Source organism: Vidua macroura, chromosome 39, assembly GCF_024509145.1.
Source record: "Vidua macroura isolate BioBank_ID:100142 chromosome 39, ASM2450914v1, whole genome shotgun sequence".
NCBI lineage: Eukaryota > Metazoa > Chordata > Aves > Passeriformes > Viduidae > Vidua > Vidua macroura.
The window spans coordinates 152,359-172,518 of record NC_071609.1 but is presented as its reverse complement, the minus strand read 5'-3'; the positions used below and the strand labels follow the sequence as shown (position 1 = coordinate 172,518).

The 20,160-nt window shown below is 51.8% G+C and overlaps 1 protein-coding gene across 1 annotated transcript in view; it reads left to right on the top strand.

Moving 5' to 3' along the window:
* The first annotated feature begins 938 nt into the window (after nucleotides 1-938).
* Nucleotides 939-20,160, top strand: part of ILVBL (ilvB acetolactate synthase like) — a 22,325-nt gene continuing 3,103 nt past the window's right edge. The window contains exons 1-7 of the mRNA XM_054002347.1: nucleotides 939-1,014; nucleotides 3,827-3,960; nucleotides 4,836-5,037; nucleotides 6,220-6,347; nucleotides 8,634-8,772; nucleotides 10,972-11,073; nucleotides 13,623-13,732. Of these exons, the coding sequence (XP_053858322.1) occupies nucleotides 3,835-3,960; nucleotides 4,836-5,037; nucleotides 6,220-6,347; nucleotides 8,634-8,772; nucleotides 10,972-11,073; nucleotides 13,623-13,732 (807 nt within the window). The 5' untranslated portion in view covers nucleotides 939-1,014; nucleotides 3,827-3,834. The remainder of the gene's footprint in view (nucleotides 1,015-3,826; nucleotides 3,961-4,835; nucleotides 5,038-6,219; nucleotides 6,348-8,633; nucleotides 8,773-10,971; nucleotides 11,074-13,622; nucleotides 13,733-20,160) is intronic.

Sequence of the window (20,160 nt, the reverse complement as noted above, 5' to 3'; positions counted from 1 at the left end):
GGGGACCCCCCCAAAAAAACTCAACCTCTCCCAAACAGGGACCCAAAAAAACTCAAATCCCCCCGAAATGGGACCCCAAAAAAACCAAAAATGGGACCCCCAAAATAGGACCCCCAAAAACCCCAAACCCCCCAAAATGCGACCCCAACCCCCCCAAAAAACCCCAAAAAGTGTCCCCAAAAAACCCAACCCCCCAAAAAAAACCTCAAAGCCCCAAAAACAGGGACCCCAAAACCCCCAAACCCCCCCCAAAAAGGGACCCCTAAAAACCCAAAACCCCAAAAAAAGAGGGACCCCCAAAAAACCCCAAACCCCCCCAAAATGGGACCCCAAAAGAATCCAACCCCTCCCAAAAAAAGGACCCAAAAAAACCCCAAACCCCCCCAACATGGGACCCTTAAAAAACCCAACCCCCCCAAAAAGTGACCCTAAAAAACCGAAACCCCCCCAAAAAGGGAGCCCTTAAAAACCTAAAATGGGACCCCCAAAAAAACACACGCCCCCCCAAAAAAGGATCCCCCAAAAACCCCAACCCCCCCCCAAAAAGAGAACCCCAAAAACCCCAACCCGGCCCAAAATGGGACCCTAAACCCCCTCAAAAACCCCAAATTCCGCCAAAAAGGGACCCCCTAAAAACCCAAACGCCTCCAAAAATGAGACCCCCCCCAAAAACGAGACCCCCCCCCCCCATGGGGATCCCCAAATGTGAAGCCCCCCCCAAGAAGGGAACCCCATGTTTGAGCCCCCCCAAAATTCCGCGTTTCCCCCCGTTTAATTTAGTTTAATTTAATTTAATTTAATTTAATTTAATTTAATTATTTAATTTTTTATCCCCCGCCCAAATTTGTGCCGCCCCTAGGGGGCGTGACATCACAATCAAAGCCCCGCCCCTTCGCTATCACCCCGCCCACTTTCCCGCCCCTTTCCCAACCCACCAATCCCCGCCGCGCGTCGGGGCGCGCGTCCGTGACGTCATCGCGCCAACCCGGAAGCGAGCACTTCCGGGTACGGCAGGTGAGGGGACACCTGAGGGGGGGTTGGGGACATTTGGGGGGGGTTGGGGACACCTGGGGGGGGGGTTGGGGACACCTGGGGGGGGGTTGGGGACATTTGGGGGGGTTGGGGACACCTGGGGGGGGGTTGGGGACACCTGGGGGGGGGTTGGGGACATTTGGGGGGGGTTGGGGACACCTGGGGGGGGGTTGGGGACACCTGGGGGGGGGTTGGGGACATTTGGGGGGGTTGGGGACACCTGGGGGGGGGTTGGGGACACCTGGGGGGGGGGTTGGGGACATTTGGGGGGGTTGGGGACATTTGGGGGGGTTGGGGACACCTGGGGGGGGGGTTGGGGACATTTGGGGGGGGGGTTGGGGACATTTGGGGGGGGGGTTGGGGACACCTGGGGGGGGTTGGGGACATCGGGGGGGGGGAGGGGACACGGGGACAAGGAGGGGACAGCTGGGGGGGGTGGCCTTGGGGACAGGGGGGGGGTTTGGACCCAAAATTGGGAATTTTTGCCCCAAATTTGGGGGTTTTTTTGCCACAAAATTGGGATTTTTGCCCGAAATTTGGAAATTTTTTTGCCCCAAAATTGGGATTTTTGCCCCAAATTTGGATCTTTTTGCCCCAATTTTTGGGAATTTCGCCCCAAAATTGGGAATTTTTGCTCCAAAATTGGGAATTTTTGCCCCAAAATTGGGATTTTTTCCCCGAATTTGGGAATTTTTGCCCCAAGTTTGGATTTTTTTGCCCCACTTTGGGCTCGGGGAGGGAATTCCAGGAATGCTCGGGGGAGGGGCGAAACTTCGTTAGGGGTAATTAATCCTCGGCGTGATTATGCAAATGAGCTGTGTCATTATGCATGTGTATGCAAATGATCCGTGGTTATGCAAATTATGTGGGCGGGGTGTGGGAACCTGGGTAAACTGGAACTGGTTAAACTGGGACTGGTTAAACTGGGACTGGTTAAACTGGGTTCAATTAATCCCGAGTTTAATTAATCCCGAGTTTAATTAATCCAGAGTTTAATTAATCCAGAGTTTAATTAGTCCAATCTAATGAATTAAACTGGGTTCAATTAATCCCGAGTTTAATTAATCCCGAGTTTAATTAATCCAATCTAATGAATTAAACTGGGTTCAATTAATCCCGAGTTTAATTAATCCCGAGTTTAATTAATCCAATCTAATGAATTAAACTGGGTTCAATTAATCCCGAGTTTAATTAATCCCGAGTTTAATTAATCCAGAGTTTAATTAGTCCAATCTAATGAATTAAACTGGGTTCAATTAATCCCGAGTTCAATTAATCCCGAGTTTAATTAATCCCGAGTTTAATTAGTCCAATCTAATTAATTAAGCTGGGGTCAATTAATGTAGAGTTTAATTAAAGTGGGTTAAATTAATCCAGAGTTCAGTTAATCCAGAGTTTAATTCATCCAATCTAATTAATTAAGCTGGGCTCAGTTAATTCCCTGTCACTCCTGGTGGCCCCGTTGGGTTCCTGGTGGCCCTGGAGGTTCCCACGGTGTCCCCAGGGTGTCCCCAGGTGGTTCCTGGTGGCCCCTTTGGGTTCCTGGTGGCCCCGTTGGGTTCCTGGTGGCCCCAAGCAGTTCCTGATGTCCCCAGGTGGTTCCTGATGTCCCCAAACGGTTCCTGGTGGCCCCAGGTGGTTCCTGGTGGCCCCAAGCCATTCCTGGGTGGCCCTGGGTGGTTCCTGGTGGCCCCATTGGGTCCCTGATGTCCCCACGGTGGCCCCAGGGTTCTCATGGTGTCCCCAGGTGGTTCCTGGTGGCCCCAAGCAGTTCCTGGTGGCCCTGGGTGGTTCCTGGTGGCCCCAGGGGTTCCCGTGGTGGTCCTGGGTGGTTTCCGGTGGCCCCAAGCAGTTCCTGGTGGCCCTGGATGGTCACCCTGGTGTCCCCAGGGTTCCCACGGTGGTCCCGGGTGGTTCCTGGTGGCCCCGTTGGGTTCCTGGTGGCCCCAAGCAGTTCCTGATGTCCCCAGGTGGTTCCTGGTGGCCCCAGGTGGTTCCTGATGTCCCCAAACGGTTCCTGGTGGCCCCAGGTGGTTCCTGGTGGCCCCAAGCAGTTCCTGGTGGCCCCAGGTGGTTCCTGGTGGCCCCAAGCCATTCCTGGGTGGCCCTGGGTGGTTCCTGGTGGCCCCATTGGGTCCCTGATGTCCCCACGGTGGCCCCAGGGTTCCCATGGTGTCCCCAGGTGGTTCCTGGTGGTCCCGTTGGGTTCCTGGTGTCCCCAGGCAGTTCCTGGTAGCCCTGAGGGTCCCCCCAGGTGTCCCCAGGGATTCCCATGGTGTCCCCAGGTGGTTCCTGGTGGCCCTGGTGGTCACCCTGGTGTCCCTGATGGGTTCCCATGGTGTCCCCAGGGCGTCCCTTGGTGGCCCCAGGCAGTTCCTGGTGGCCCCAGGTGGTTTCTGATATCCCCAGGTGGTTCTCGGTGTCCCCAGGTGGTTCCTGGTGGCCCCAGAGGTTCCCATGGTGTCCCCAAGCAGTTCCTGATGTCCCCAGGGGTTCCCGTGGTGTCCCCAAGCAGTTCCTGGTGTCCCCATGAGGTTCTTGGTGTCCCCAGGTGGTTCCTGGTGGCCCCAAGCCATTCCTGGGTGGCCCTGGGTGGTTCCTGGTGGCCCCATTGGGTCCCTGATGTCCCCACGGTGGCCCCAGGGTTCCCATGGTGTCCCCAGGTGGTTCCTGGTGGCCCCGTTGGGTTCCTGGTGGCCCCAAGCCGTTCCTGGTTGCCCCAGGTGGTTCCTGGTGGCCCTGGGGGTCACCCTGGTGTCCCCAAGGCTCCCACGGTGGCCCCGTTGTCTTGCAGCTCCTGCCATGGATTTGGTGGCCGGGCTGGGCTGTGCCTGTGCCGGGCTGGCGGCCCTGGTGGCCCTGGTGGCCCTGGTGGCCCTGCTGGTGGTGGCCCAGCGCCTCGGGCTCCTCTACCGCCTGTTCCACAAGGTCTGGGGACACTGGGGACTCTGGGGACACTGGGGGAGTTGGGGGGATGTTGGGGACACTGGGGGGACATTGGGGGGACACTGGGGGGACACTGGGGACACTGGGGGACATTGGGAGCGTTGGGGGGATGTTGGGGACGTTGGGGTGTTGGGGACATTGGTGACATTGGGGGGACACTGAGGACACTGGGGGGACATTGGGGACGTTGGGGGACATTGGGGATGTTGGGGATGAGGAGCTGGGGGGACATTGGGGACACTGAGGACATTGGGGGTGTTGGGGACATTGAGGATGGGAGGACATTGAGGACAGGTGACACTGGTGGCACTGGTGGAACAAGAGGGACATGGAGGACAGGTGACACCGGTGGGATGGAGGACATTTGGGACAGGTGTCACCGGTGTCACCACTGACCTCATGGTGACCCCAGGGTGACCTCATGGTGACCACAGGTGGGATGGAGGACACTGAGGACAGGTGTCACCGGTGGGATGGAGGACACTGAGGACAGGTGTCACCAGTGTCACCACTGACCTCACGGTGACCCCATGGTGACCACAGGTGGGATGGAGGACACTGAGGACAGGTGACACCAGTGGGATGGAGGACATTGAGGACAGGTGTCACCGGTGGGATGGAGGACACTGAGGACAGGTGTCACCGGTGGGATGGAGGACACTGGGGACAGGTGACACCGGTGGGATGGAGGACATTGAGGACAGGTGACACAGGTGGGATGGAGGACATTGAGGACAGGTGACACAGGTGGGATGGAGGACACTGGGGACAGGTGACACAGGTGGGATGGAGGACACTGAGGACAGGTGTCACCAGTGTCACCACTGACCTCCCGGTGACCCCGTGCTGTCCCCCAGGTGGACACGACGAGTCCCCGCCATGGTGGCGAGCTGGTGGCCGAGGTGCTGCGAGCCCACGGCGTGCGGTTCCTGTTCACGCTGCCCGGGGGCCACATCTCGCCCGTGCTGGTGGCCTGCGAGAAGATCGGCATCCGCGTGGTGGACACGCGCCACGAGGCCACCGCCGTCTTCGCCGCCGACGCCGTGTCCCGGCTCTCGGGTCAGCACCGGGGACGTCTCGGGGGGGGTTGTGCTCATTTGTCCCCATTTGTCCCCAAGGGATGGAGGTGGCCCCGTGGCCGACATCTCCAGAGGGTTTTGAGGTGTCCCATGCTGGTGGGTCCTGGGTGACCTGAGAGGGTTCCGAGATCTTGGGATGTCCAGGGTGGGATTTGCTCCCATTTGTCCCCTTTTGTCCCCATTTGTCCCCAAGGGATGGAGGTGGCCCCATAACCAACATCTCCTGAGGGTTTTGGGGTGTCCCACCTTGGTGGGACTTGGTTGATCTGAGAGGGTTTCAAGATCTTGGAATGTCCATCCCAGGTGATCTGAGAGGCTTCAAGGAGTTTGGCACGTCCAAGGTGGGATTTGTCCCCATCTGTCCCCAAGGGATGGAGGTGGCCCCATGGCCGACATCTCCAGAGGGTTTTGGGGTGTCCCACCTTGATGGGTCCTGGGTGACCTGAGAGGGTTCCAGGACTTGGAAGGGTGGGATTTGTCCCCTCCTGGATCAAATCCATCCTTTGGCCACTTTGGTGCCACCATGATGTCGCCTTGGCACCATCTTGGTGCCACCTTGGAGGCACCATGGAGCCACCTTGCTGCCACCTTGGAGCCATCTTGATGCCATCTTGGTGCCACCTTGGCGCCATTTTGAAGCCATCTTGGCGCCACCATGTCACCTTGCTGCCACCTTGGAGCCATCTTGGTGCCACCATGATGTCACCTTGGTGCCACTTTGGAGCCATCTTGAAGCCATCTTGAGGCCATCTTGGAGCCATCTTAGTGCCACCATGATGCCACCTTGGCGCCATCTTGAAGCCATCTTGAGGCCATCTTGGTGCCACCTTGATGCCACCTTGGAGACACCTTGGTGCCACCACACAGCCATCTTGGTGCCACCTTGGAGCCATATTGGTGCCACCATGATGTCATCTTGGCACCATCTTGGTGCCACCATGCAGCCATCTTGGTGCCATCTTGAGGCCATCTTGGAGCCATCTTGAGGCCATCTTGGTGTCACCATGATGTCACCTTGGCACCATCTTGGTGGCATGTTGAAACCATCTTGAGGCCATCTTGGTGCCACCCTGGTGTTACCTTGGAGCCATCTCGGAGCCATCTTGGCGCCACCTTGGTGCCACCTTGGTGCCACTGCCAGCCCCCCCCGCTGTCCCCGCAGGCCGCATCGGCGTCGCCGCCGTCACCGCGGGCCCCGGTGTCACCAACGCGGTGACGGCCGTCAAGAACGCCCAGATGGCCGAGTCGCCCCTGCTGCTCCTGGGCGGCGCCGCCGCCACCCTGCAGAAGGTGGGTGCCTCCCGGAGTCCCAAATTCCTGAATTCCCAAATTCCCGCTGCCATTCCCGAATTCCCGCTGCCATTCCCGAATTCCCAATGCCATTCCTGAATTCCTGATGCCGTTCCTGAATTCCTGGTGCCATTCCCAAATTCCTGAATTCCCAAATTCCCGATGCCATTCCTGAATTCCTGGTGCCATTCCTGAATTCCCGCTGCCATTCCCAAATTCCTGAATTCCCAAATTCCTGAATTCCCAAATTCCTGCTGCCAATCCTGAATTCCTGGTGCCATTCCCAAATTCCTGAATTCCCAAATTCCCGCTGCCATTCCCGAATTCCTGATGCTGTTCCTGAATTCCTGATGCCAATCCCGAATTCCTGAATTCCCAAATTCCCGATGCCATTCCCAAATTCCTGATGCCATTCCTGAATTCCTGATGCCAGTACCAAATTCCCAATGGACATTCCCGAATTCCCTATGGACATTCCTAAATTCCCGATGCCATTCCCAAATTCCTGGTGCCATTTTGGAATTTTTGATGCCCATTCCCAAATTCCCTTTGCCATTCCCAAATTCCCAAATTCCAGATGCCATTCCCAAATTTCCGATGCCATTTTGGAATTCCCAAATTCCCAATTCCAGAATTCCAGGACATCCCACAGCTGCTGCTGTTCCCAAATTCTCTTTGCCTTTCCCAAATTTCCAAATTCCTGATTCCAGTCTCAAATTCCTGCTGCCATTTTGGAATTCCCTTTGCCATTCCCAAATTCCTGAATTCCTGATGCCATTCCCAAATTCCTCGTGTCCATTCCCAAATTTTCAATCCCATTCCCAGATTCCTGGTACCGTTTTGGAATTCTCAGTGCCCATTCCCAAATTTTTGATGCCCATTCCCAAATTCCCTTTGCCATTCCCAAATTCCTGCTGCCGTTTTGGAATTCCTGAATTCCTAAATTCCATTTGCCATTCCCAAATTCCCAAATTCCTGATTCCATTCTCAAATTCCTGGTGCCATTGTGAAATTCCCAATGCCCATTCCCAAATTCCCGATTCCCGAATTCCCAAATAATTCCGGAATTCCGGAATTCCAGGGCCGCGGGGCTCTCCAGGACATCCCGCAGCTGCCGCTGTTCCCAAATTCCTGAATTCCCAAATTCCCTTTGCCATTCCCAAATTCCCACTGCCATTCCCAAATTCCTGATTCCTGAATTCCTAAATTCCCAAATTCTGGAATTCCCAAGTTCCCAAATTCCCTTTGCCATTCCCAAATTCCTGATTCCTGAATTCCCAAATAATTCCGGAATTCCGGAATTCCAGGGCCGCGGGGCTCTCCAGGACATCCCGCAGCTGCCGCTCTTCCCAAATTCCTGAATTCCCAAATTCCTGAATTCCCAAATTCCCGCTTCTATTCCTGAATTCCCGAATTCCCAAATAATCCCGGCATTCCAGGGCCGCGGGGCTCTCCAGGACATGCCGCAGCTGCCGCTGTTCCCAAATTCCCAAATTCCTGAATTCCCACATTCCCAAATAATTCCAGAATTCTGGAATTCCAGGGCCGCGGGGCTCTCCAGGACATCCCGCAGCTGCCGCTGTTCCCAAATTCCTGAATTCCCCAAATTCCCTTTGCCATTCCCAAATTCCCACTGCCATTCCCAAATTCCTGATTCCTGAATTCCTAAATTCCCAAATTCTGGAATTCCCAAGTTCCCAAATTCCCTTTGCCATTCCCAAATTCCTGATTCCTGAATTCCCAAATAATTCCGGAATTCCGGAATTCCAGGGCCGCGGGGCTCTCCAGGACATCCCGCAGCTGCCGCTCTTCCCAAATTCCTGAATTCCCAAATTCCTGAATTCCCAAATTCCCTTTGCCATTCCCGAATTCCCGAATTCCCAAATAATCCCGGCATTCCAGGGCCGCGGGGCTCTCCAGGACATGCCGCAGCTGCCGCTGTTCCCAAATTCCCAAATTCCTGAATTCCCACATTCCCAAATAATTCCAGAATTCTGGAATTCCAGGGCCGCGGGGCTCTCCAGGACATCCCGCAGCTGCCGCTGTTCCCAAATTCCTGAATTCCCAAATTCCCGAATTCCTGAATTTCCAAATTCCCGAATTCCCAAATTCCCTTTGCCATTCCCGAATTCCTGAATTCCCGAATTCCCAAATAATCCTGGCATTCCAGGGCCGCGGGGCTCTCCAGGACATCCCGCAGCTGCCGCTGTTCCCAAATTCCTGAATTCCCAAATTCCCTTTGCCATTCCCGAATTCCCGAATTCCCAAATAATCCCGGCATTCCAGGGCCGCGGGGCTCTCCAGGACATCCCGCAGCTGCCGCTCTTCCGCACCCTCTGCAAATCCGCGCTTTCCGTCGGCGCCGTGCGCGACATCGTCCCCACGCTGCGCCGCGCCATCGCCACCGCCATGGAGGGCACCCCCGGTGAGCGCGGCCCCGGGATGCCCGGAATTCCCAGAAATTCCCCAAAAACCGGGATTTGGGGTGGGAGGAATCCCAAAATGCCCAAAAACTGGGATTTGGGGTGGGAGGAATCCCAGAATTCCTAAAAACCAGGATTTGGGGTGGGAGGAATCCCAGAATTCCCAAAAACCAGGATTTGGGGTGGGAGGAATCCCAAAATGCCCAAAAACTGGGGATTTGGGGTGGGAGGAATCCCAAAATGCCCAAAAACCGGGATTTGGGGTGGGAGGAATCCCAGAATTCCTAAAAAACAGGATTTGGGGTGGGAGGAATCCCAAAATGCCCAAAAACCGGGATTTGGGGTGGGAGGAATCCCAAAATTTCCCTGGGTTGGAATCCCAAAATTTCCATTGGGAGGAATCCCAAAATTCCCAAAAACGGGGATTTGGGGGTGGGAGGAATCCCAAAATTTCCCTGGGATTAGGATCCCAAATCAGCCCCAGGATGGGAATTTGGGGATGGGAGAAATCCCAAAATTTTCTTGGGATTGGGATCTGAAATTGACTCCAGGATGGGAATTTGGGGGTCGGGAGGAATTCCAAAATTTTCCTGGGTTGGAATCCCAAAGTTCCCATGGAGAGGAGTTTTGGGGTGAGAGGAATCCCAAAATTTCCCTGGGGACTGAAATTCCAAAATTCTCATAGGTCAGAATCCCAAAATTTCTCTGGGATTTGGATCCCAAAATCAGCTCTGGGATGGGAATTTGGGGTGGGAGAAATCCCAAAATTTTCTTGGGATTGGGATCCAAAATCGGCCCCAGGATGGGAATTTGGGATGGGAGAAATCCCAAAATTCCCATGGAGAGGAGTTTTGGGGTGAGAGGAATCCCAAAATTTCCCTGGGATTGGAATTCTAAAATTCCCATAGGTCAGAATCCCAAAATTTCCCTGGGATTTGGATCCCAAAATTCGCCCCAGGATGGGAATTTGGGATGGGAGAAATCCCAAAATATCCCAGTGAAAAGATTTTGGGAAGGTTGGAATCCCAAAATTCCCAAGGGTTGGAATCCCAAAATTTCCCTGGGATTGGGATCCCAAAATCGGCCCCGGGATGGGAATTTGGGGGATGGGAGAAATCCCAAAATTTTCTTGGGATTGGGATCCCAAATTGGCTTCGGGATGGAAATTTGGGGTGGATCCCAGAGGTTTTTGGGGTTTGTTTTGTTTTGTTTTTGGGGTTTTTTGGGGGTTCTTTGGGGTCCTGCTGTGGGATTTGGGGTCTCTGACCCCTTGAGGGGATTTTGGGGTGATCCCCGTGGATTTGGGTTTTTTTGGGGTGTTTGGGATCAGCTTGGGAGGGTTTGGGGCAAATCCCAGAGGTTTTTTGGTGTTTATTTTTTTTGGTTTTGTTTTGTTTTGTTTTGTTTTTTATTTTGCTGTGGAATTTGGGGTCTCAAACCCTTGAAGGGATTTTGGGGTGACCCCCCTGGATTTGGGGTTTTTTGGGATGTCTGGGGATGGAATTTTGGGATCAGCTCAGGTGGGATCTGGAGACAGATTTGGGGCCATTCCCTGAGTTTTTTTGGAAGTTTTTTGGCATTACTTTGGGGTTTTTTTGGGTTTTTTTGTGGGGGGATTTGGGTTTTTTTGGTGTCTCAAACGCTCTAAAGGGATTTTGGGGTGACCCTCGTGGATTTGGGGTTTTTTGGGATGTCTGGGGATGGAGTTTTGGGATCAGCTCAGGAGGCTTTGGGGCCGTTCTCAGAGGTTTTTTGGGGGTTTTTTTCGGGTTTTTTTGGGTCTTGCTGTGGGATTTGGGGTCTCAAACCCCTTGAGGGGATTTTGGGGTGACCCCCGTGGATTTGGGGTTTTTTGGGGTGTCTGGGGATGGAGTTTTGGGATCAGCTCAGGAGGCTTTGGGGCCGTTCTCAGAGGTTTTTTGGGGTTTTTTTTCGGGTTTTTTTGGGTCTTGCTGTGGGATTTGGGGTCTCAAACCCCTTGAGGGGATTTTGGGGTGACCCCCGTGGATTTGGGGTTTTTTGGGGTGTCTGGGGATGGAGTTTTGGGATCAGCTCAGGAGGCTTTGGGGCCGTTCTCAGAGGTTTTTTGGGGTTTTTTTTCGGGTTTTTTTGGGTCTTGCTGTGGGATTTGGGGTCTCAAACCCCTTGAGGGGATTTTGGGGTGACCCCCGTGGATTTGGGGTTTTTGGGGTGCCCCGCAGGCCCCGTGTTCGTGGAGCTGCCCATCGATGTCCTCTACCCCTTCCACGTGGTCCAGAAGGAGCTCGGGGGCTCCAAAACCCCGCGGGGGCTGCGGGGGGAAACTTGTCCAGTGGTGAGAAAACACCCCAAAAACCAAACCAGAAACACCCCAAAAACACCCCGAAAAATAACCCAAAAACACCCCAAAAACCAAACCAGAAACACCCCAAAAACACCCCGAAAAATAACCCAAAAACACCCCAAAAACCAAACCAGAAACACCCCAAAAACACCCCGAAAAATAACCCAAAAAAACACCCCAAAAACACCCCAAAAAATAACCCAAAACCACCCCAAAATAATCCTAAAACCACTCCAAAAATACCCCAAAACACCCCAAAGCCATCCCAAAAACACCCACAAAAACAACCCAAAACAATCCCAAAAAGAACCCCAAAATAACCCCAAAAAGAACCCCAAAAAACACCCCAAAAAGAACACCAAAAATACCCCAAAATAATGCCAAAAACCATACCAAAAATCAGTCCAAAATAACCCCAAAAATACCCCAAAAACCACCCCCAGAACACCCCCAAAAATTACCCAAAACCACCCGAAGAATTACCCCAAAAACAACTCAAAACACCCCAAAACGCCCCCAAAAATAACCCAAAAACTCCCAAAAAACCACCTCAAAATTACACCAAAAACACCCCAAAAATCCCCCAAAACCACCCCAAAAACCACACAAAAATAACCCCCCAAAATACCCCAAAACCACCCCAAAAGCACCCCCAAAATACCCAAAAATAACCCCAAAAACCATACCAAAAATCAGTCCAAAATAACCCAAAACCACCCCAAAACCACCCCCAAAACTCCCATAAAAATAACCCCAAAAACACCCCAAAAATACCCCAAAAAATCCACAAAACACCCCAAAAACTACCCAAAATAACCCCCAAACATAAGCCAAAAGCACCCCAAAAGCACCCCCAAAATACCCCAAATAACCCCAAAAAATCAGTCCAGAATAACCCCAAAAATACCCCAAAAACCACCTCCAAAGCTCCCCCCAAAAATACTCCAAAACCACCCCAAAATAACCCCCAAAACTCCAAATCCCCTACAAAACCCTCCCTAAAACCCGATAAAAACCCCATCAAATCCCCATCAAACCCAGAAAAACCTGAAACCCCCAAAAACTCCATAAAAACCCCAAAACCCCACAAAATGTCCCCCAAAACCCCAAAAAACCCCCAAACCCTCCCAAAAATCTCATAAAACCCCCAAAAAAGCCATAAAACCCCCCAAACTCCACAAAATGTCCCCCAAAACCCAAAAACACCCCAAAACCCCATAAAGACCCCCAAAACCAAAAACAACCCCATAAAACCCCCCAAAACCACATTAAAAACCCCAAAACCCCACAAAATGTCCCCCAAAACCCAAAAAAAAACCCCAAAACCCTCCCAAAAATCTCGTAAAAACCCCAAAACCCCATTAAAAACCCAAAACCCCCACAAAATGTTCCCCTAAACCCCAAAAAAACCTCACAAAACCCCCAAAACCCACCTAAAAATCTCATAAAACCCCAAAAAACACCATAAAACCCCAACACCCAAAAAAACCCCCAAAAAACCCCATTAAAAACCCCAGAAAACCCATAAAAAACCCCCAAACCCCACTAAATGTCCCCCAAACCCCCAAAAAAGCTCACAAAACCCCCCAAAAATCTCATAAAAACCCCAAAAAAACCCATAAACCCCCCCAAAACCAAATAAAAACCCCCATAAAAACCCCCAAACCCCACAAAATGTCCCCCAAAACCCCAAAAAAACCCAAAACCCTCCCAAAAATCTCATAAAAACCCCGTAAAAACCCACAAAACCCCATTAAAAACCCCCAAAACCCCACAAAATGTCTCCCAAAACCCAAAAAATACTCACAAAACCCTCCCAAAAATCTCATACAAACCCCAAAAAACGCCATAAAACCCCCAAAACCCAAAAAAACTCAGAAAACTCATAAAAACCCCCAAACCCCACAAAATGTCCCCCAAAACCCCAAAAAAGCTCACAAAACCCCCCAAAAATCTCATAAAAACCCCGAAAAAGCCCCAAAAAACAACAAAAAAAAATCATAAAAACCCCCAAACCCCCACAAAATGTCCCCCAAAACCCAAAAAAATCCCCAAAATCCTCCCAAAAATCTCATAAAAACCCCCAAAAAATCTCATAAAAACCCCAAAACCCCATAAAAATCCCAAAAAACCCATAAAACGTCCCCAAAACCCCATTAAAAACCCCCAAAACCCACAAAATGTCACCCAAACCCCAAGAAAAACTCACAAAACCCGCCCAAAAACCCTCCCAAAAATCATATAAAAACCCAAAAAACCCCATAAAACCCCCCAAAAACAACAATAAAAAATCATAAAAACCCCACAAAATGTCCCCCAAAACCCTCCCAAAAATCTCATAAAAACCCCATAAAAACCCCAAAAAACCCAAAAAAAAACCATAAAACGCCCAAAAACCCAATTAAAAACCCCCAAAACCCCACAAAATGTCCCCCAAAACCCTCCCAAAAAACTCATAAAAACCCAAAAAAACCCCATAAAACCCCAAAGCCCGATAAAAACCCCCAAAACCCCACAAAAACCCATAACCCCCCCGCAGGTACCTGTGGAATTACCTGTGCGATCTCTTTGCGGGCGCCTGGGAGCCGCGGGAGCTGAGCCCGCTGGGGCTGCGGGTGCCGCGAGCCACGCCCCGAGAGGTGAGAGCCCAAACTGACCCCAAACTGACCCCAAAACTGACCCCAAACTGACCCCAAAACTGACCCCAAACTGGTGAGAGCCCAAAACTGACCCCAAACTGACCCCAAACTGACCCCAAACTGGTGAGAGCCCAAAACTGACCCCAAACTGAACCCAAACTGACCCCAAACTGACCCCAAAACTGGTGAGAGGCCCAAAACTGACCCCGAAAGAGACCCCAAACTGACCCCAAAAGAGACCCCGAAACTGGTGAGAGCCCAAACTGACCCCAAAAGAGACCCCAAACTGACCCCAAACTGGTGAGAGCCCAAACTGACCCCAAAAGAGACCCCAAACTGACCCCAAAACTGGTGAGAGCCCAAACTGACCCCAAAAGAGACCCCAAAACTGGTGAGAGCCCAAAACTGACCCCAACTGAACCCAAACTGACCCCAAACTGACCCCAAACTGGTGAGAGCCCAAAACTGACCCCGAAACTGACCCAAACTGACCCCAAAACTGACCCCAAACTGACCCAGAACTGACCCCAAAACTGACCCCAAAACTGGTGAGAGCCCAAAACTGACCCCAAAACTGACCCCAAACTGGTGAGAGCCCAAAACTGACCCCAAAAGAGACCCCAAAACTGGTGAGAGCCCAAAACTGACCCCGAAAGAGACCCCAAACTGACCCCAAAAGAGACCCCAAAACTGGTGAGAGCCCAAAACTGACCCCAAAAGAGACCCCAAAACTGGTGAGAGCCCAAACTGACCCCAAACTGACCCCGAAACTGACCCCAAACTGACCCCAAACTGACCCCAAACTGACCCCAAAACTGGTGAGAGCCCAAAACTGACCCCAAACTGACCCCGAAACTGACCCCAAACTGACCCCAAACTGACCCAAAAAATGACCCCAATCTGACCCCAAACTGACCCCAAAATTGACCCCAAACTGACCCCAAAACTGACCCCGAAACTGACCCCAAAACTGACCCCAAACTGACCCAAAACTGACCCCAAAACTGACCCCAAAACTGACCCCAAAACTGACCCAAAACTGACCCCAAACTGACCCCAAACTGACCCCAAAACTGACCCAAAACTGGTGAGACCCCAAAACTGACCCCAAACTGACCCAAAAAATGACCCCAAACTGACCCCAAACTGACCCAAAAAATGACCCCAATCTGACCCCAAACTGACCCCAAAACTGACCCCAAACTGACCCCAAAAACTGACCCCAAAACTGACCCCAAAACTGACCCCAAACTGACCCAAAACTGACCCCAAAACTGACCCCAAAACTGACCCCAAACTGACCCCAAAACTGACCCCAAACTGACCCCAAAACTGACCCCAAAACTGACCCCAAAACTGACCCCAAACTGACCCCAAACTGACCCCAAAATTGACCCCAAAATTGACCCCAAACTGACCCCAAAACTGACCCCGAAACTGGTGAGAGCCCAAAACTGACCCCAAAACTGACCCCAAAACTGACCCCAAAACTGACCCCAAACTGACCCCAAAACTGACCCCAAAACTGACCCAAAACTGACCCCAAAACTGGTGAGAGCCCAAAACTGACCCCAAAACTGACCCCAAAACTGGTGAGAGCCCAAAACTGACCCCAAAACTGACCCCAAAACTGACCCCAAACTGACCCAAAACTGACCCCAAAACTGACCCCAAAACTGACCCCAAACTGACCCAAAACTGACCCCAAAACTGACCCCAAAATTGACCCCAAACTGACCCCAAAACTGACCCCGAAACTGACCCCAAACTGACCCCAAACTGACCCAAAAACTGACCCCAAACTGACCCCAAAATTGACCCCAAAAACTGACCCCAAAACTGACCCCGAAACTGACCCCGAAAGAGACCCCAAACTAACCCCAAACTGACCCAAAAGTGACCCCAAACTGACCCCAAACTGACCCCAAACTGACCCCAAAACTGACCCGAAACTGACCCCAAACTGACCCCAAAACTGACCCCAAACTGACCCCAAACTGACCCCCGAAACTGACCCAAAACTGACCCCAAACTGACCCCAAACTGACCCCAAACTGACCCCAAAACTGGTGAGAGCCCAAAACTGACCCAAAAACTGACCCCAAAACTGGTGAGACCCCAAAACTGACCCGAAACTGACCCCAAACTGACCCGAAACTGACCCAAAACTGACCCCAAACTGACCCGAAACTGACCCCAAAACTGACCCGAAACTGACCCGAAACTGACCCCAAAACTGACCCAAAACTGGTGAGACCCCAAAACTGACCCCAAACTGACCCCGAAACTGACCCCAAACTGACCCCAAACTGACCCCAAACTGACCCAAAAAATGACCCCAATCTGACCCCAAACTGACCCCAAAATTGACCCCAAACTGACCCCAAAACTGACCCCGAAACTGACCCCAAAACTGACCCCAAACTGACCCAAAACTGACCCCCAAAACTGACCCCAAACTGACCCCAAAACTGACCCCAAACTGACCCCAAACTGACCCCAAAACTGACCCCAAAACTGACCCCAAACTGACCCCAAACTGACCCCAAAACTGACCCCAAAACTGACCCCAAACTGACCCCAAAACTGACCCAAAATTGGTGAGACCCCAAACTGACCCAAAAAATGACCCAAACTGACCCCAAACTGACCCAAAAAATGACCCCAATCTGACCCCAAACTGACCCCAAAATTGACCCAAACTGACCCCAAAACTGACCCCGAAACTGACCCCAAAACTGACCCAAAACTGACCCAAACTGACCCAAAACTGACCCCAAAACTGACCCAAAACTGACCCCAAAACTGACCCCAAACTGACCCGAAACTGACCCGAAACTGACCCCAAACTGACCCCAAAACTGACCCAAAACTGACCCCAAAACTGACCCAAAACTGACCCCAAAACTGACCCCAAAACTGACCTGAAACTGACCCCAAAACTGACCCCAAAACTGACCCAAAACTGACCCCAAAACTGACCCAAAACTGACCCCAAACTGACCCCAAAACTGACCCCGAAACTGACCCCAAAACTGACCCCAAAACTGACCCAAAACTGACCCAAACTGACCCCAAACTGACCCCAAAACTGACCCAAAACTGGTGCGACCCCAAAACTGACCCCAAACTGAACCCCAAACTGACCCCAAACTGACCCCAAACTGACCCAAAAAATGACCCCAATCTGACCCCAAACTGACCCCAAAATTGACCCCAAACTGACCCCAAAACTGACCCCAAAACTGACACCAAAACTGGTGAGAGCCCAAAACAGACCCCAAAACTGACCCCAAAACTGACCCCAAACTGACCCAAAACTGACCCCAAAACTGACCCCAAAATTGACCCCAAACTGACCCCAAAACTGACCCCGAAACTGACCCCAAAATTGACCCCAAAAACTGACCCCAAAACTGACCCCGAAACTGACCCCAAACTGACCCAAAAGTGACCCCAAACTGACCCCAAACTGACCCCAAAATTGACCCCAAACTGACCCCAAAACTGACCCGAAACTGACCCCAAACTGACCCCAAAACTGACCCCAAACTGACCCCAAACTGACCCCGAAACTGACCCCAAAACTGACCCCAAAACTGACCCCAAACTGACCCCAAACTGACCCAAAAAATGACCCCAATCTGACCCCAAACTGACCCCAAAATTGACCCCAAACTGACCCCAAAACTGACCCCGAAACTGACCCCAAAACTGACCCCAAACTGACCCAAAACTGACCCCAAAACTGACCCCAAAACTGACCCAAAACTGACCCAAAATTGACCCCAAACTGACCCCAAACTGACCCCAAAACTGACCCAAAACTGGTGAGACCCCAAAACTGACCCCAAACTGACCCAAAAAATGACCCCAATCTGACCCCAAACTGACCCCAAAATTGACCCCAAACTGACCCCAAAACTGACCCCGAAACTGACCCCAAAACTGACCCCAAAACTGACCCCAAACTGACCCAAAACTGACCCCAAAACTGACCCCAAAACTGACCCCAAACTGACCCCAAACTGACCCCAAAACTGACCCCAAAACTGACCCCAAACTGACCCAAAACTGACCCCAAAACTGACCCCAAAACTGACCCCAAACTGACCCCAAAACTGACCCAAAACTGACCCCAAAACTGACCCCAAACTGACCCCAAACTGACCCCAAACTGACCCAAAAAATGACCCCAATCTGACCCCAAACTGACCCCAAAACTGACCCCGAAACTGACCCCAAACTGACCCCAAAATTGACGCCAAACTGACCCCAAAACTGACCCCGAAACTGACCCCAAAACTGACCCAAAACTGACCCCAAACTGACCCCAAACTGACCCCAAAACTGACCCAAAACTGGTGCGACCCCAAAACTGACCCAAACTGAACCCCAAACTGACCCCAAACTGACCCCAAACTGACCCAAAAAATGACCCCAATCTGACCCCAAACTGACCCCAAAATTGACCCCAAAACTGACCCCAAACTGACCCAAAACTGACCCAAAACTGACCCCAAAACTGACCCCAAACTGACCCCAAACTGACCCCAAACTGACCCCAAACTGACCCAAAACTGACCCCAAAACTGACCCCAAACTGACGCCAAACTGACCCCAAACTGACCCCAAAACTGACCCAAAACTGACCCCAAAATTGACCCCAAACTGACCCCAAAACTGACCCGAAACTGACCCCAAAACTGACCCCAAACTGACCCCAAACTGACCCCAAACTGACCCAAAACTGACCCCAAACTGACCCCAATATGACCCCAAAACTGACCCCAAAAACTGACCCCAAACTGACCTGAAACTGACCCCAAACTGACCCAAAACTGACCCCAAACTGACCCCAAACTGACCCCAAAACTGGTGAGAGCCCAAAACTGACCCCAAACTGACCCCAAAACTGACCCCAAACTGACCCCAAAACTGACCTCAAACTGACCCAAAACTGACCCCAAACTGACCCCAAACTGACCCAAAACTGACCCCAAACTGGTGAGAGCCCAAAACTGACCCCGAAACTGACCCCAAAACTGGTGAGAGCCCAAACTGACCCCAAAACTGACACCAAAACTGACCCAAAACTGACCCGAAACTGACCCCGAAACTGACCCCAAAACTGACCCCAAACTGACCCCAAAACTGACCCGAAACTGACCCGAAACTGACCTCAAAACTGACCCCAAAACTGACCCCAAAACAGACCCCAAAACTGACCCCGAAACTGACCCCAAAACTGACCCAAAACAGACCCCAAAACTGACCCAAAACTGACCCAAAACAGACCCCAAAACTGACCCAAAACTGACCCAAAACAGACCCCAAAACTGACCCCAAAACTTACCCAAAACTGACCCAAAACTGACCCCAAAACTGACCCAAAAACTGACCCGAAACTGACCCGAAACTGACCCCAAACTGACCCCAAAACAGACCCCAAAAGTGACCCCAAAACTGACCCCAAAACTGACCTGAAACTGACCTGAAACTGACCCGAAACTGACCCCAAAACTGACCCCAAACTGACCCCAAAACTGACCCGAAAGTGACCCCAAAACTGACCCCAAACTGACCTGAAACTGACCCCGAAACTGACCCCAAACTGACCCCAAAACTGACCCCAAACTGGTGGGACCCCAAAACAGACCCCAAAAGAGACCCCAAAACTGACCCCAAAACAGATCTCAAAACTGACCCCAAAACTGACCCTAATACTGGTGCGACCCCAAAAACCAGTCAGGTGAGAGCCCAAACCCCAAAAGAGACCCCGAAAGAGACCCCAAAATGGGTGAGGCCCCAAAACAGGTGAGACCCCAAAACAGACCCCAAAACTGACCCTAAAACTGGTGAGACCCCAAAAACCAGACAGGTGAGAGCCCAAACCCTGAAACAGACCCCAAAACAGACCCCAAAACGAGTGAGACCCCAAAACAGGTGAGACCCCAAAACAGACCCCAAAACTGACCCGAAACTGACCCCGAAACTGACCTCAAAACTGACCCCAAAACTGACCCCAAAACAGACCCCAAAACTGACCCCGAAACTGACCCCAAAACTGACCCAAAACAGACCCCAAAACTGACCCCGAAACTTACCCAAAACTGACCCAAAACTGACCCCAAAACTGACCCAAAACTGCCCCAAAACTGACCCCAAAACTGACCCAAAACTGACCCAAAACAGACCCCAAAACTGACCCCGAAACTTACCCAAAACTGACCCGAAACAGACCCCAAAACTGACCCAAAACTGACCCAAAACTGACCCAAAACTGACCCCAAAACTGACCCAAAAACTGACCCGAAACTGACCCGAAACTGACCCCAAACTGACCCCAAAACAGACCCCAAAAGTGACCCCAAAACTGACCCCAAAACTGACCTGAAACTGACCTGAAACTGACCTGAAACTGACCC